General features: G+C 37.5%; 1 protein-coding gene across 1 annotated transcript in view; it reads left to right on the top strand.

Annotated features, from left to right (window-relative positions):
• The window catches only part of LOC110448622, a 45,941-nt gene that overhangs the window by 619 nt on the left and 26,458 nt on the right, over positions 1–18,864 (top strand). The window contains exons 2-7 of the mRNA XM_021494980.1: positions 5,839–6,129; positions 6,590–6,745; positions 11,269–11,427; positions 14,164–15,493; positions 16,306–16,487; positions 17,048–17,218. Coding sequence (XP_021350655.1) covers positions 5,839–6,129; positions 6,590–6,745; positions 11,269–11,427; positions 14,164–15,493; positions 16,306–16,487; positions 17,048–17,218 — 2,289 coding nt within the window. The remainder of the gene's footprint in view (positions 1–5,838; positions 6,130–6,589; positions 6,746–11,268; positions 11,428–14,163; positions 15,494–16,305; positions 16,488–17,047; positions 17,219–18,864) is intronic.

The following is an 18,864-nucleotide window of genomic DNA, read 5'->3' as shown; positions in this document are numbered from 1 at the left end:
GGGGGGGGAAACAAATACACGAATACGTGTTTTCGGAGAAAGTTAAGAACATAAAGTGTTTGATTTCGCAGTGATCACATAACGAATACTTATACTTGATGATACGTGTAATATTCCTTACTTAGTACATAACGAACAAGGAACAAACCAAGATAACATAATGTACAATTTGAACTTCATTTTTACGAGTTTGATATATGGAACCTCCTATTTATCTCGAAGTTTTCACATACTGTAAATCGCTTTATTTGTGTGTGTACCTGAATTTGTGAATTTAACCTGTGGCTTTATTTGAAAGAATTATAGTTAAATATTAATGTTAGCAATTGTGTATAAAAATAATATCAGCGAAAGACTAAAATTCGCGGATGAGTCGCAAATTAATGTGAAAATTATCTTTCCCGAAAATAAAGTTATTTACAGTGTATTATTATCGGCTCAGTTGGCCCAAAAGACTGAGGCATTTCTGAGTCAATGATATTCATTGTTGCATTAACGTACAACTGGCCCTCCAGAGGGCAAAGCACCCTCGATACGCCAGGAATTACGCTCACTTTCGTTCTCTGTACCTCTTGAATATGTCATAGCAAAAGTTAGGGCACGCGATTAGCTATTCGATCGGTCTCTGGTAAAAACTCTTACCAATCGCAAGGCTTATATATCTCCCTTGGGGATTACAAGGGAGCGACACCCGACTTCAAAGACAGTTAATTTTACCGTTACACGACCGACAGATTATTTCGATGCACATCAAAGGATCAAAATAGTCTTCTCGCCTCATTCACTGAGCCTTCCATTTTGCCATGAAATATTCCAGGGGTACAGAGAGCAAAAGTGAGCGCAATCCATGGAGTATCGAGGATGGGAGCAAAGAAGCGGAAACCAACGTGGGAAATATAGGGAAATGTTTAAAAAAAAATGGATCTCTCAGTATGGAAGAAAGGATTTTAATCTTATAAGCTTTGAAGCATCTTGGCTAATTCTCAATTAAACAACATCGATCTATGTCAATATGACCCTGTATGTATGGGGGATAAGACCTGATAACCAACTGGTAACATATGCCGGTCCCGAAATTCCAGGGGGTTATGTTCACTTACTTAAGGCGGCTCCTCCTCCTCCTTCTCCTCCTCCTCCTCCTCCTTATCCTCCAGGGGTAACGCTCTCTAAACCCCTGGAATATATCATAGCGAAATTGAAGGCACGCGGCAAGCTGTTTGATTGGTCTCAGGTTAAAATAAAACCCTGTCCAATCGCAAGGCTGATACATGTTCTTTGAAGATTACAAAGGTGCGACACACGACTTCAAAACCAGTCAACTTTACCGTTAGGCGATCGCGAGATTCTTTTGATGTACATCAAATGATCAAACTAGTCTTCTTGTCTCATACACAAGGCGGCGCACACTGAGCCTTCGATTTTGCTATGACATATTCCAGGGGTGCAGAAAGCGAAAAGTGAGCGTAACCCCTGGAGGATGACGGTTCCTGCACCCCTGGAATATGTCATGACAAAAACGAAGGAACAAGATTTGCTCTTCGATTGGTTTTAAGTGAAAAATACCATCCTGACCAATCGCTAGGTTGATATCTGTTCTTTGAGTTAACACAGTAAGGACACTCGACTTTAAAACCGGTCAATTGTACCGTTACGCTGCCGTGCGATTATTTTGAAGTATATGAAAGGACAAAACTAGCATTGTGTCATTCACAAAGTGCGCGTTCAGAACCTTCGATTTCGTTATGTTTTAGGGGTGACAGAGACCGCAAGTGAGCGTCACTCCCGGTACGTTGAGGACCTCGTCTTGCGCTGGTTTCTACTCTGTCGCTAACCACGCATATTTGGAAAAATGATACGCCTGCTGTGTAAAGACGAATGGGTTACCCGCCCCCCCCCNTAGTTTGGACCTATAAGTCCCTTTAATAACGGTGACCTTGAAACAACCTAAGGCTAAATTTGTATCGTGATGGGTAAACAACTGACCAACAATACGTCAACGTGAAGGTGTTTGTTTGCACTGACCATCAATGGTGTAAATGGTAAACCAAACAGTAGCATCCGGCCGTGATGGCCAGATTGGCCGGGGCCTCTATTGGTACAGGTTATTGTTGTGTTTACGAGAACAAATAAATGGCTAATGTATAATTAAATATAGCACTTAAAATCGTGTACACTGTTCATAAAGATTCAATCGCTAAAACAAATAGCTTGATTGTACATGACCCAACAGATTGACTTAAATTGATTGTGATCTTACAACTAGTGTCATGATGACGTACGTCATATCCAAGTACGGTGACTTGACCATAGGACCATTTAAGAAGTACCGTGCCATTAATTAAAATATCATTGAAAACAGTTTCACCTGCATGACTATAAATTTGATATTTAATTTCTGTAAATAAAAGCATACCTTGCAGGAATTTTATGGAAAAAAATAAATATGAAATAAGCAATAAAGGAATCTAAACAGTGTTCTCAGTATAAACTGAAACGGGGGAAGACCCTGGCCTGTATCCATGAAACCATTCCACTGCTCAAACTAAGAATTTTGTGTTCAAGCCTAATATCTCGTTTTTGTGATGAATCAATAAAAGATTACATTATGTCAACGATATTCAAGAATCAAGAAGAACGTAATTACAGCCGAAAACTGATTTCAATGTTTCATTTTTTTTTTTATGGTATTACATGATTTAAGTGAGTTACAAAATAACTTTGCTTGAGCAAAAAATCATGCTTGAGTCGAACTCTCAAAGATTTTGCCCAGAGTTTTTCTAGTGTACGGAAAGTGCCGAAGTTTCCCGATTGCGCAGGCATTATGTTCTCACATCACTTCATAGAACCGTATATATATTAAAAAAAAGGTTAAAAATCCTGACGATGTAAAGATTCAAACCAAATACCCAAACCCGAGGGTTGATATGACGCTATGTAGCTGTGCACTTTTGGCGCGTGTACATTCTCTGATAGTGCTAATATAAACACTTACTTGAACTCATATGAATATTGTTATTTTTAACAACATTTATCAATCAGACACGCTCTTTGTTGTTAAAATGACACCAGGGGAAAACTAATTACATGGATCTATATTTCTTTTACGTCAACCTCTGGTGCGTATATATCTATTCGCCGCTACCAAAGCCATCATGTTTGTTTCTGCAATCGATCAAAGGCCAGCATAGGTTGGCCCACATCAAAACAAGCAGCCGATGTTCTAAACGAAGCTGACGATCAATTTAGGAAGATTTGTCAACTTAATGAAATACATATCAATATTATCCCTCGTTGTAAGTTTTCAATTTCAATCAAATTACTATCAAAACATTTATAATTTATATCCATCTCTATTAACGATGAAAAACAATATCTGTAAATGCGTATTTCCAAGCAAAGTAATTTTGTAATTTTATTTTTATTTCATTAAACCTGACAATACATTAAATTACGTCATATGTCGGTTAGATAGGAGGCTGACAAAATGCCATGCTTTTATCATGCAGGTAGAAACAGATGCCGATACATGATTTCATGATGTCAGGTTTCTGTAAATATTGACAGAAATCGATCCATGATGATTTAAAGGTGTCGAAACTGACCGTGTTTTTAATTATTTAAGAGATCGTTCACTACCGAACAACCACACCATAACATGGGGAATTAGAAAATATACAGATTGTGAAAATGTTGGATTTTCGAAAATGTTTCCTGGTTTTTGGAATTTTTATTTTATGCAGCCTGCCCGCCCTTTATGTCTATGGTAAGTTTTTTTTATTAAACTGTTCTGATTGATAGTCAGATTGGAATTTTGATATTCTGTGCCTAAATTGTTCTTCTAATTTAAAAGAAAACCACGTTAGTTTGACCAATTATCGGATTAGAATTTAGATTTGTTTTAGAATTGTTGTTCAATTTAAAAGAAAGGGTTTGGTTACTAATCTGTTTCGTATCATTAATTGAAATGTCGACCATTTTCGCAAAAACCGATTAAAACGGACAAAAAACTGATAATTTAAAAAACCACTTATATTATACGAACTTGAAGGGACTAAATTTTTACAAAACATCTTAATTACCAACTGATTATGTTACTGAACGCGTTAACTATTAAAATTAATTTATTTTAATTAGATATATTACAGATTATGAAATATTCCAATATTTAAAAAAAAAATGACAGGTAGAAAAGATATATCGCTAATTGAATTCGTCTCCGCGATAATTGATCAATGTGTGTCGTTTCTTTATTAAATTTTCAATATACACTTAAATAGTATATATTTGGTAGACAGTTAAAAATCGGTAGCAACTCAACTCTTATGGTGTTAGAAATAATTGTTTTTGTGAAAAGTTTAGTGATGTTATCGTAGGAAACGACTAATGTGCTTTCCCCTGTATTTCTGTGTCGTCTGCAACACTCAACTCTTATGGTGTTAGAAATAATTGTTTTTGTGAAAAGTTTAGTGATGTTATCGTAGGAGACGACTAATGTGCTTTCCCCTGTATTTCTGTGTCGTCTGCTCGGAGACACTGAAGAAACCCACACTGATTTGCTGCCGCCCTTTCAACACTTGGGAACTCCGGGTTTTTTCTTTTACATCCAGGCTTCTCTTTCTTTTCGACGGCCAAGTCACGCTAAGTGCAAAGTTGTTATTTTTTTTATTACTCAAGGATTTTCCCGCTGTTTATGGAACGTAATTTATAAGAAATATTGAACACAGAAAAGAAAAGAGTTTCTTTAAATTAATATTTGCGCACATAAATTGGAGGCATAAATTATAATTTAAAATATTATGATTGACCCCAAACCCATCCTCAGCCCCCAAAAAAGAAGAAATAATCATATTTAAAAAAAGTCATATTTATGTAAAATGGCAAAAATAATATGAAAAACCCGTTATTTTATTGCTAAATGCTAAGTTTGTTTTGAACACAACAGTAATTGGAAACTTATCTAGCGAGTTTTCGAAAACGTCTGTTTCCTTTGTGAAGCAAAGAGTGCAAATGACCGGTGTCTCGACGCTTATTTCGGGGTTTTTTCAGATCTCGGTTTGTTATTACAGAGGGCCCTTTGTTAAATGTTTGTCAAAGATGGAAATGTTTTTTGGCAATCTTCAAATATTTGTAGAAAAAGACGTTATTATCAATTGTTAATCGTTAATTATAAAAGAAGTAAATATCTGTGGGATCAGTTCGATTCATTGGAATCAATATAGAGCCTTGCTTACATATTGTCCTGATCAGAGACGTATATAACACATGGCTTTATACGTCTCTGTCCTGATAGATAGACAATGTGAGATTTTGAAGCGTATGTAAATGCAATGAAGGTGAGCATTCTCTCTGTGCATTTTAGCATTTTAACTCGCCTTGTACGAATGTTAGTTAAACCACGAAATTAGATTAGATTATATCTAGATTAAATCGCTTCTGAGGCGTTCTAGAAAACACATTTTTTGGGGGGCAGATCCCCCAAATCCCCCTTACGGAGAGGGGAAGACACCCCCCCGCCCCCCGCCCTTTTAGGAAACCTGGATCCGCCCCTGATTGAGCCTCTTGTTCGTCACTGAGTAACGGTCAAATGCATACGTAACGGTAAAATGGTGATGTGTAGCTTCAGTGCATACACCGAACAGTGCTAGGGGGCCGGGTGTCACACGATTGACGCGGTCTTATATTTCACTAATTAAAAACAAATTCTGGTCACGGACAGGGGTGTGTCACGTGCGCCGGGTGACCACCCCTGGATCCGCCACTGACCAGTAACAATAGCAAAAAGATGATTTTAAAATTGATATATACATATATTTGTAAGATGTATGTTCTTTCCGACAGGGACGATTGCTCCGAACACGTACCAATGGGCTTCATGGAGCAGCTGGTCTAATTGTGAAAACGAAGCTTCGGGTATAACTCCGTGTTACGGAAGGAAGAACCGGACTCGGTTCTGCTTTTGGGATTCCAACTATGTCGCCCCGAATCAAACGTGTGTGGGTGATTGTGTCGACATATTCAGTCCAAATTGTTCATGCACGCCTTTTGATGAATTTGCTGTTCAAGACGATGCTTTGTGTATTGATGGCGGATCTTCCGTTGGCGAGAAAGAAGTCTCCTGCCCTTTGCCGGGTAAATTTATTTTTTAACAACGGAATTAAATGATATAAAAGTTCATGATTTTGTTATTAAGAAATATTTACTTGAGTGGATAAAACCTAGTAAAATATTTTGTTTAGAATTGTATGAATTGAGATTTAATCCCCGTAAATAGTAGTTCAGTTTGCACGCGGAATTATACTATCTAAGTTAAGCCCTAGATTTGCATAATGATATCATGGTTTTATTAAATGAATTTATTATATTTCATTCGTAAACTAATTAATAACAGTGGACATTTATCGTAAATCAGAAATGAGGAATTCCCGCCAAAAATATCTCCCTTTTCTGTCGGAGCTCGCTTGCGTGGGTCGGCTAGTAATACCAAGGACTTATATAGAGCCCTCGAATTTAATTCCATGGTAATACACATGATAAACAGTATAGTTTGAATACAGTGTTATAAATCTAGACTGTATTATTTCATCGCAAGTTGACGGTGGCTGGTCAGACTGGACCAACACCTCGTGCAGTGTCACGTGCGGTAGTGGTAGCTACCAGACGGTTCGTGACTGTGACAAGCCCAGCCCGTGCAATGGAGGACTGGCCTGTGCCGGGAATAGTTCGTTTACGTTTCCTTGTCAACAAGGTATGTATGCACAATATTTAAATAAATTGTGGTCCGAATCCAACAGACAAAAGACTATAAGAACTATGATGTTGGCAGTTTATTGTATATACTAAAATTTAAATGCAATTTTCCAAAAAATGATTGGACATTTTGCCACACTGAGATGTCATCAGAAGCCCAAATCAGATTGAAATGATTTACAAATTCACTAGATGTAAGACTACACCAGAATTTGTAAACAACCAATCATAATCAAGTACACAGATTAAAGAGAGTACCCTAATTATATAACCAGCCAATAGGAGCCTTACCCTGGTCTTGAGCACAGCTCATACCAAAGTGGATACTTGCTTGCCAGGTAGGGCCTCTGAACTTGAACTCACAGATCTATCTATATTATTCCTTGTCTGTGCACTAAGACCCCAATTAACTATTTTGTAACACAAAACATACCCATTAATTTCGACAACGTTTCTTATAAAAAAAAACAATCCTCAAACAAGTCCTGCAGTTTTAAATAATGCAAACGGAAATCACATGTTCGCAATGCTTAAATTAATCATGTAACATTTGGGTGAAATTGCACAATATCTGAACTTTGACCAACCAGAAACTGCCGTGGCGATCTTAGATGGGCAGCTGCTAAAACGATGCTTCTTGCACAACTGCACATGGCCACCAGTACTTGTGCCAAGTTTCCAGAATCGTAGTATCTGTGAAAAATTCGGATGAAGTTAACAGGGTACGAAAAGAACATTCGGATGAAGTTAACGGGGTACGAAAAGAACATTCGGATGAAGTTAACAGGGTTTGAAAAGAATATAAGAACAACTAAGTTTGGGGGACTTAATAAATTAATGAAAGCAAATAAATAAAACATATGCTAGCCCTATTTATAAATTAATATTATAGTGCTTTTTAGTCCCAACTGATTCTGGGGGAACTATATTATAAAGGTTTTTACTCGGTCTGTCTGTCCGTCCAAAACGTTTGTCTGGGCATATACTCTATACCATCTCAACTGATGTATCGAGATTTGGTTATTGTATGCAAAAACGTGTACATCTTGAGATAGCTAAGTGTCATGTACAAAAGGTAGGTCACTGTTACCTCTGGTTTGACCTTTGACCTCAACCTTTGAAAAAGTTTGTCTGGGGGTATATTTTCTACACTTTTTCAACTACTAGAGTATCCAGATTTGTTAAAAAAGTACATTTTGGGAGGGCAAAGTTCAAGTATCAAATGTAGGTCACTGACCTATGGTTTGAACTTTTGAACCTTTGAAAAAAGTTTGTTTGGGGCATATCCTCTATACTTTTTCACTTAAAGTAACCATATTTGGTATGCAAGTATATCCAAGGATGGCAGAGTGTCAAGTACAAAATATAAATCACTGTGACCTATGATTTGACCTTTGACCTGAACCTTTGAAAAGACTTACGAGTTTGTTAGGGGCATATCTTCTTAATTATTTCACCTGGATTCCTGGGATGGCAGAGTGTCAAATACAAAAAGTAGGTCACTGTGACTTATGCTTTGACCTTATCCTGAGCTTATGCCACGTCTGTCGTCCGTCAGTCTGTCCGGCATCAACTTGTTACTTTAAACAACTTCTTCTCAGTAACCAATAGGCCTAGAATGATGATATTTGGCCAGTAGCTTGCTGGGATGAAGGGTTACCAAGTTTGTTTAAATGAATGACCTTGACTTATAACCAAGGTCACAGGGGTCAAATAAGTTTAAAACCTTTCAACAACTTCTGAATAACCAAGAGGCCTAGGGTGTTGATATTTGGCCATTTACATTCTGGGATGAATTGCTACCAATTTTGTTCTAATGAATGATCTTGAATTATATCCAAGGTCACAGGGGTCAAATATGATGGAAACTGTAAATGGTTTCTTCTTTATAACTAAAAGGACCAGGATGATGATATTTGACCAGTTACATGCTGGGATGGAAGGTTGACATGTTTGTTCAAACAAATGACCTTTACCTATTTGCAAGGTCACAGGGGTAAAATATGTTGAAATCTTTAAACAACTTCTGAATAATCTAAAGGTCCAGGGTAATGATATTTGGCCAGAAGCATGCTGGTACGAAAGGCTATAAAGTCTGTTTAACTTAATGTACTTGTTTGACTTTCAAGGTCACATGTATATCTTTTGATGGATTCTTTTGAATCAAACACTGGTATTTTGCCTGCAGCTGTATTTAAGTCCATTTTTAAGATAACAAGTGTAAGATGAATACCAGGTGAGTGATTCAGGCCCATTGGGCCTCTTGTTTTGAATTCATACATGTCAACCTCTCAGCATACAAATCAGGGTGATGACCCTCTCTGGGGTTTTCAAATCAGGGTCATAACGCGTAGCGTCATTTTCGCCCTCTTTTGATATACTATACCCATTATGTATATGGAAACCAATAGGAATTAAATAACAATTTTACAACTTTAAATGTGACTTTTTTTATAATTCATGGTTGCTGATTTTGCTGCCTTCAAAAGCTTGTCTGAAGGCTCATATACATAACAGACAGTGTCCTGGTTTAGTTTACATGAAAGCAGGGCACATATGGTTGAAATATCCAGATCACTTCTGGTATCTGACTGAATTTTTCTTATCATGGAGAAAGCCCTTTCACTGTCAGCATTAGAGTTGGGGAGGACAAGTAACGGTTTTGCAAGTTTACTCAAATGTCCAAATCTTAGGTCATCTTGAAATATATCTTTTTGCTTCCCCATGTCACACCAAAATTCACCAATGTCTGTTTCTGGGTTTTCAAACTTATCTGTAAGTTGTTCCAGTGGTGATAGCTGATAATCACAGAATTCATCCTGTAGCTAATTCTAAAATACTAATATCTTCATTCGAGCAATCTATGCCACTGTCAGTCAGTTTATCCAAAAGCCATTTGTATTGTGGATTTTTCAAATTTCTTGTACCTTTACATTTACGAAATTTCCTGAAGCATCACCAATACATTTACTCTTCATTTAGTTCGAATTATTCTGACGTTTTTTGGACTTTTTTTATATCAGTCTGTCGTCGATTAACGTCGGAGTCATGTGTCTATAATAAACTGCAATTATCGCACCGCAACACGTTTTCATTATATATAATGGATCTAACGTTAAGTATAGTACCTATACCTGCATTGTTACAAGTCCAATCAATAATCCGTCTTAGTCACGCGTCAAGGCCATTGTTTATCAGCTCTACTCAGACATCGACACTTATAATCACTTGTTCACACCTTTCAAAGCTAATTTGACAGCCTACAGTCGACTGTACAAACGCAATACAAGGATGAAGTCCGAGGATCACACATGAATAACTGAAAATGAGGCTAGATTTGAGAATCCGGGTCTTTTCAGGTCATAGATTAAAAAAACCAGGTGAAATGATGACCCGTTTGGGTCATATTTTTTTCCGGGTGGAGGGTCTTGTTTCCGGGTGTGACCCGGACAATCCGGGTGAGTTGACAGGTATGTAAATTTGTTGGGGGCATATCTTGAATACTATTTCACCTGAAGTAACCAGATTTGGCATGCAAGAATGTCTTGGCTTGTAGTGTAGTTTACAAGAAGTATACAGAGAGAATTATATATATCTTGAGATAGATGTGAAGTTTGGTATATTAAGAAATTGGTACCTGTGGGGGACTATGGATTGCCGCGCAATACTTGTTTTTGTTTCAACAGTTTTCACATAGACAGGTAGCTTATTTACTGTCAAAATAATTAATTAAGCAGCACTTTCATAGAATAAATTGACCATTTTCTTTCCTTTTTTGTTTGTTTTGTTTTTAACTTATTTTTTCGCTCACCTGGTCCGAAGGACCAGTGAGCTTATGCCATGGTGCTGTGTCTGTCGCCGTCCGTCCGTCAACTTTACCTTTAAAACACTACTAGTCCTGAATGACTCTGTAGAATTTGACTTAATTTGGTCTTGAGCACCCTTAGGCCAAGGGCATTCAATTTTGTATAAACTGTGGGTGTGGTTCTCCCGGGGGCAGATGGGCAGCTGGGCCCAATAGGGGAAATAGCGGTAAAACCTTTAAAATCCTTCTTCTACCATAGGTGTAAACAGATTTTATCCAAATTCAGTCAGGAGCATCCTTCGTACAAGGGGACTAAATTTTGTATAAACGGTGGGTGTGCCCCCCCCCCCCCTCCTTCTACCATAGGGATAAACCATCAAAAGGCATTTTATCTTAATTTAGTCTGGAGCATCCTTGGGCCAAAGGGACTCAATTTTGTATAAATTGTGGGTGTGGCCCCCCTGGGGGCAGAGGGGTGGGTCTGAATAGGGGAAATAGAGGTAAAACCTTTAAAATCCTTCTTCTACCATAGACTAGTGATAAAGGGATTTTATCCTAATTTGGTCTTGAGCATTCTTGAGCCAAGATATCCACACACACACAGTTTTTTTCATAATATACCGTAATGAATGTTTTATAGAAAGACTTGAATATATTAACTGTTTTGTTCTTCCTTTGATCTATTTATAGATTTTGTATGATGGTTCTATTTACAGTGCTCATTGACGGTGATTGGTCAGAATGGGGTAACTATTCAAGGTGTTCAGTATCCATCGGAACAGGAACCAAGATAAGAGAGAGGGCGTGTGACCATCCGCCGACCTGTGGTGGAGCGTACTGTACAGGGGAGAGCAACCAAACCATGGAGTGTGAAGGTGAGATAAAGTTACTCAGAACTAACAGGCCTGTTAATCTAGTGAAGACATTGATGAATATTCATTGACAAATTAATAGTGACCTGATGAATACATGAATGCGTAAGAAAAATTCATATACAGATTTGTATATTCATCAATAATCACGACAATTGCTAATTGACAAATTTTTCGGGACCATGAATACATGAATGTTATTAACAAATTCATAATATTCATGATAAAGTGACAAATTTATAGTGATCATGAATATGTAAACATGTTAATAAAAAATTCAAAAATATTCATGATAAATTGACAAATTAATAATGACAATGAATACTGTCAATGTTAATGAAGAATTCATTAATATTCATAAATAATCATGAATACTCATAAATGAATCTTCATTTAGTGCTCCAGATAGCAGGTGTGAATAGGCATCTTTATGCATAAAAATCATCTTGAATAATCCGTGAAATTTGTTCATGTGTGTAAAACTTTTGCATCCAGAATATGGTAATGCAACAAACTGCCGCAGCCATGGGCACCATTTTTGGAATAATATTAGAGTGTAATTACCGTAAATTTGCGCGTATAGTGTCATGTCAAAAAGGGGTAACGCACTATACGCAGGATCAGTCATTCTTGGGTTATCATTCTCGAGTTTCTGGTCCGCCATATTGGATTACCTCCCTTCATATAGATTTGTTTGGAGTTGTTGATCATATATGATAAGATTGAAGACACAAAGAATGAAATGCTTTGGCGACACAATTTTTACCTACTCTAAAATGATTAAAATCGGTAATCTGTGGTCATGATTTGGCGACAAACACTAGCTGGGCACAGGTAACATTTTTACAGGTAAGTTGACCAGAGGGCATAACCACCAACCGTCTGATCCCGGACAATAGGCTAGGTAGGATCACCATGCTTCAGCGAAAATTATTGACACTACTCAACACCACAATTAATACAAATTACAATGCAGTAATTAGCTGACACTCTATCAGTGATAACCTATTAACAATAGCTCTACTGCAAATTAATTGAAATTACTTGCAGTCGCGATTGAGGGACGGTGTTGTTTTCACTCCTCAACACGTGACATGAAGCCCTACTGCACTGTTAGAACTACAGACTGATTTGACCGTAAAGGGATCGTAAAAAATATGTTTATACTAGAAGCGTGGACATTCAACACATCCCCTTCAAATCTATTCGAAGGGAAACAAATAAAAGCAGAATACACTATTTTTATGATGCTTCAAAATATTGAAATAATTCAAGAGGTTATCGATCACGTGTTTTCAACATGAAAGTGAGCCGGGAAAAAAACCATGCACATTAGACTTAGCGATTTGGTAAAAAAACAACATAACTAACATGGAACAGAGCCTATAATTGAAACACTACATTTTCATAATTATGGGAAAACCGCTGAGATGTCAAAACATAAGTTGATCGGCGATTCTCTGGCATTGGAATTAGCTACACTTTCTTCGTTTAGTTTCTGCAGATCATCCACTCGTTCCAAGCGGTACGGAGCGGTACGTTCCTGGAATTGTTCACTCCAATAAATCAATTGTTAATTAATCGGCGTTATAAACACCAAGCTACCTTTGATGCTATTTTTCTAGTTTGATACCGCGGTTATTTTCAGGAATTTGTTTTTCATTCTTTTTTTTTCTTTTCTTTTTCCAAATCTGACCCCAAAAACGTACCTGCACACTATACCCACAAATTTACTGTAATGATATTGATCATTTCTGAGTAAATGGTTTCAAACAAGGCGCTTTGATTGCAAAGGTAGCATTGGCACAGTCAAACCAGCAACTCGGAACAGGCAAAACAGAAATCTTTATCAGGTTTTGAATATAATTTCTCATGCAATATACATTGAAACGGTAGGCACAACAAACAATACAACATGAAATTAATTAACGATATAATGCAAAATCTTCTGGTTTGTAAATGGTCAAGAAATCTTATACAGAATACCACAGACATCACTTGGGTACAGATGCTTTCGTTTCAGGATGTTTCGGTGCACGTATTAAATAGAACTTCTCAAAGTTTTGATATTTAATAAGATTACGGTGCTTAAAATAACTTAGTACGCCGTTTGTTTATGTCCATTTTTACATCCTCAAGCATTTTTCGTCTGCTTTACTATAAAGTAATGAAACATCCTATTCTTACAGTAACTCAAACTACCGGGTATCGAAACGTCTAGAATTCATACTGTGGCTAAAATAAACCAGATGATAGGAATATTCATTGCTGCTCAAAAACCAATTTGTGTCAAAAGCTTCCTAGAGCTTTTGTTTATTGTTTCTTTCGTTTATTTGTTTCCATCCACTGACCCTTAATAAAATTCTTCTTATCATTATCTTAATGAACATAAGTAAAACATGCAAGTGTTGAGTCAACATTAGCAAGTTACTATACTTACTAAGTTAATCAATAACACAATATATGAAAATGACTGTTACATATTATGTAAAGATATTTGTAATATTTCATTACATATTATGTAAAGTTATTTAATGAAGGCTACCTATGTTAACCTGCTTTTAGAGGTAGTGTTCTGTTTTCGCCTCGTTTGAAAACAGATTACAGCTTCCACCCCTCCACTTTGGAAAATAAAATGGTAAATAAATACCCCTTTGAAAAAAGATTACAATTAATATAAATACATTTACTGTACACTCTCATGTACTTTAAATCCTGTTAATGTTTCTGTGGTTTCAGTGTTACCAACCTGTTTCAGCAACAATGTATTAGATCCCCTGTACTCTTCCATGGACACTCCGATGTCGATCTACATAGGCGCAAATATCGACATCTACTCAATAGTACAAATATACAGGGATGGAGTTTGTGAAGACATCCATATCCATCCACGCTATGAATGGAACGTGTACAACATTGATCTAATATCCGGCAATGTGACGCATATTCTCCATGTCGGAGAACCCAATATTCCCTTCGATGCCTCGGAATTAGGATTATATAAAGTAGTTCTGAGAGTGTACTACAATCGTCATTCACCGATCTGGCTTGAAGACGAAATGTACATCAGTGTGTCCTATCCTCCACCTAACGCGGCCATTGTTGGCGGGTCTGTACGTATGCTTGGCGTGGGTGTTAACGTTATAGATGGACTCACCCTGTCTTACGACATGAGTAAAGGCCCAGGATATACAGCTACACTTCAACTCGACTGGGTATGTACACTGATCGCCATAGGTTCGATTTACGACACACTAAATGTCGACATCAATGAAGAAATCCTATTCCCAGATGAGATATCGCAACAGCCCTGGCTGAACCATAGTTTTGTCTTAAACCGAATTGATGACCTGGTTCTTGCTGTAGACAACTTGATGTTCATAACCTACTTCAATACTAACCCTCCCAAAGAGGATTTCTGCAACATGACAGCTAACGGAAATTTCACGGATGAGTTCATACAGTTTGACAGTCAGGTGATAAGGTTTGATGACATGTACGCTGATTTGATCAACTTGATTGAAATCATCAATGAGAAAGTGAACTATTTCAACGACTTTATTACATTCACTGATTACGCTGTATCGTCTTCATCGTTGCCGACAATCAAGACTGAGGTTCAGAGCTGGGTCAACACAGTCCAGAATGAATTGACACATTTGACAAGTTTAAGATTCATCATCAATACAGTAAAGACATATATTCCTGAAAGCGATGGAGGAAATTACTCTAAGATTTGTGAAAAACCTCGCTCATCATACACTGCATTTATTGGCCATCTTGTTGATGCTCCTGTGCAAATCGAAGCTCTGTCCCTCACAGACTGGAATGCGCTGGCCCTTGAAGAGGAGCTGCTTAGGAACACCACTGCAACCTATCTTCAACAACAGTCTTGTTCTAACTTCAGGGAAACATCTAATGGATATGCGAGACTTGAAATCAGTGACTCGGACGTTTCAGACTCCCTAGGATTCATCATATCCTTGAGAGTCAGTGCTAATCAATCTTTCAGCTACTTTCAGCAACGAATTCAGTCTGTTCCAGGTAATCCACCAGCTATTGACATCAGGTAAGTTTAACGTACAGTTGTGGTGCACTTCTGTTCAGTAAATTCATATTTTAGCTTACCTTGCCCAAATGGCAAAGTCTGCAATTGCAATCTCTCTTAATATCTCCTTTGTGTGGTGCCTGCATCAATAAACTTTTTTAAAACTTCTTCTCATAAACCACAAGGCCAATTACAACCAAATTCGGCAGGAGGTATCTCTAGGTGATGATGATTCAGTTTTGGAGGACAAGGATGGTAAAAAAGGATCGAGTAACATTTGAGGCTCCTGAAAACATCTTCTTCTTTTTAACCATCAACCAGATGGTTTTGATATGAATTATCAAAATGCACTTTTAAAGTTTGAAAAGAGAACCAAATCTGTATATAGCCACTAGGGATGCTTTACAATACATTGTGCAATAACTTGGTAACAAAAAGGCCTAAGTAATGATATTTAGTGAGTAACTTGCTAGCATGAAATGCTACAAAAACTGTAGAAACCCTTGAACTTTCTCGAGGTCACATGGATCAAGAGACCTTGCTTAATGACTTTTTGATGGACTATAATCCACCTCAAGTAACTATTTGAGAGATGTTCAAAATTTTTGATGCAGATATGTTGAAATTTCTTGATGCAGATATGTTGACCAGATATTTGCCCATTTTTTCATTAATGAAACTAGGTAAATCTGAAATATTAGACAATTCAATAAAAAAAATTCAAAGGTGATACACTTAACGTAAATCAATGGCATAAAGTGTCAGCTAGCATAATATCATAATCTTATCTTGAATTTGGACCTCACAGTTGAAGCCATATTTTCGTATTTCAGCTGCCGTCTAAATTGCTTACCAAAGACTGCAAGCAGCTCCATATTATCACTAAGAGCTGAATGTTCCTCTTGTACCTACGCTGAGCTGGCCACCATCAGTTACTCTTGGAATGTTTCTCGGTTTAACACTGCAACCAAAGCTAGAACTGAACTCCCTGACTGGCAATCCAGGCTGGAGAGCGGTGAGTGTGGTCTGGTATTTGTATGCCCCTGCTACGTATCAAAGTGAAAGGAACCCCCAGTGTTAGATGATTAGCAATTCTGTTGATCCACTCATTTTCTTTTGCATTTAGCTCAATTACCCTGTTGATACAAAGTAATCAAACTTCATATGTGGATATATGTCTTGAATAATATTCCAAACAAACAGCCCACCAATTTATCGAATTAATTTTGTATGTCCCTGTGACCTGTTTTTTCCACTACATGCTTTTTTAATCCCACCATCATCAGATGGTGTGCTATTCAAATCCTTCTTTGTTTGTAGTCTGAGGTCCATTGTCCGTTTTTCATCCCTGTCGTCCAGCCTTAAACAATTCTTGTTGTCGCTATTTCTCAGGGATCTTTTCTCAAATTTTACATGTATGTTGATTGTTCCTCCTAAGATTTCTTTGTTATGATTAATTGTATAATTTATCAGTAGTGTGATTGAAGGCCAGCATAAAGATTCTCAACTTAAATATATGATAACAAGCTGATAATTATGTCGATGTCTGATTTCGTCATCACATTGATATTTCAGAATTTAACTCTCCTGCATTTGTGCTCAATCCACAAACGCTATCAGCCGACAGTAGTTACATTATCGAGCTGAACATTACTCTGTACGAGAACTCTTCAAGCCTGACCCTTCTTATCATTAACACAAACATACCACCCTATGGAGGAAAGAATGAAATTCACCCAGGCCATGGTAAGTCTAGGTCAGCTGGTAAGTAGACCGTTTTGTATCGCCACTTTTTAAGCCGCTCTTGGCGAGAGCCGAGCAGCTTATTGATTCTGTCCAGAGAACGAAATGACGGACCCACTTCCATTTGGGGGTGCGTGCGCATAATTCAGTCTTGGATGCTTCCGCTATATGTTTCGTTATGGTAAATAGAAAGTAGAATCTCTGACACTCACCTGTGGGTTACATAAAGTCTTCTGATACTCTTCTCCAAATAATAATCCATACTTCAAATAATTGCTGAAAACAAAATGTTTATCTCTGGTGCATTCTATGAGTTCTAACTCGTGGTGAAATTCGTGCAATTCGGTTTGAGCATTTTAGGAGTTCTGAGGAGTGTTTGTTTTCGTGACTCTGATTCGAGTTGACGTACGTTGTCTGTACGGTCTAGCTATTTAGGTCACCTGAGCTTTAGCTCAAGTGACCTATTGCTATTCGTCTTCGTCCGTCATGGTCCGTCGTCCGTTAACATTTTACATTTTCAACTTAAGCTGAAATACTGGCAAAGGGATTTCATTAATATTTCATGGGAAGGTTACTGACATCTCCCTGATCAAGTTTTTCGGGTCAATCAGAAATCCAATATGCTTATGTCGTGGTGCGGCGTCCGTCCGTCCTCGTCTGTCAACTTTTCCTTTAAACAACTTCTTCTGAAGAACAGATAGGCCTAGAGTCATGATATTTGGCTGAAAGCTTTGTTGGTAGGAGCCCAACAAAGTTTGAGAACGAAAATGACCTTGACCTACTTTAAAGGTCACAGGGGTCAAATATGTCAAAAATTTAACGACTTCTTCTGAAGAACTAAAAGGTATAGAATCTTCATATTTAGCTGATGGCTTCCAGGGATGGAGCTTAAAAAAGTTTGAGAATGAAAATGACTTTGACCTACTTTCAAAGTCACAGGGGTCAAATGTGTCAAACACTTCAAACAACTTCTTCTGAAGAACTGAAAGGTATAGAATCATTATATTTGGCTGATGGCTTCCTGGGATAGAGCGCAACAAAGTTTGAGAATGAAAATGACTTTGACCTACTTTCAAGGTCACAGGGGTCAAATTTGTTAAACACTTCAAACAACTTCTTTTGAAGAACTGAAAGGTATAGAATCTTTATATTTGGCTGGTGGCTTCCTGGGATAAAGCCCAAGAAAGTTTGCGAATGAAAATTAGTTCGACCTACTTTCAAGGTCACAGGGGTCAAATATGTCAAAAACTTCAAACTACTTCTTCTGAATAACTAAAAGGTTTAGAATCTTTATATTTGGCTGATTGGTTCCTGGGATGAAGCTCAACAAAGTTTGAGAATGAAAGTTACCTTGACGTACTTTCAAGGTCACAGGAGTCAAATGTGTAAAAAGATTCAAATGACTTCTTCTGAGGAACTGAAGGGTATAGAATCTTCATATTTGGCTGGTAGCTATCTGGTATAGAGCCCAATAAAGCTTGAGGAAGAAAATGAGTTTGACCTACTTTCAAGGTCACGGGGGTCAAATATGTCAAAAACTTCATACGACTTCTTCTGAAGAACTAAAAGGTATATAATCTTCATATTTGGCTGATTGGTTCCTAGGATGGAGCCCAACAAAGGTTAAGAATGAAAATTACCTTGTTCTA

This window comes from Mizuhopecten yessoensis, unplaced genomic scaffold (assembly GCF_002113885.1).
Source record: "Mizuhopecten yessoensis strain PY_sf001 unplaced genomic scaffold, ASM211388v2 scaffold4121, whole genome shotgun sequence".
Classification (NCBI taxonomy): domain Eukaryota; kingdom Metazoa; phylum Mollusca; class Bivalvia; order Pectinida; family Pectinidae; genus Mizuhopecten; species Mizuhopecten yessoensis.
Note: the sequence above shows the minus strand (reverse complement) of the source record. Positions and strands in the feature narration are given on the sequence as shown.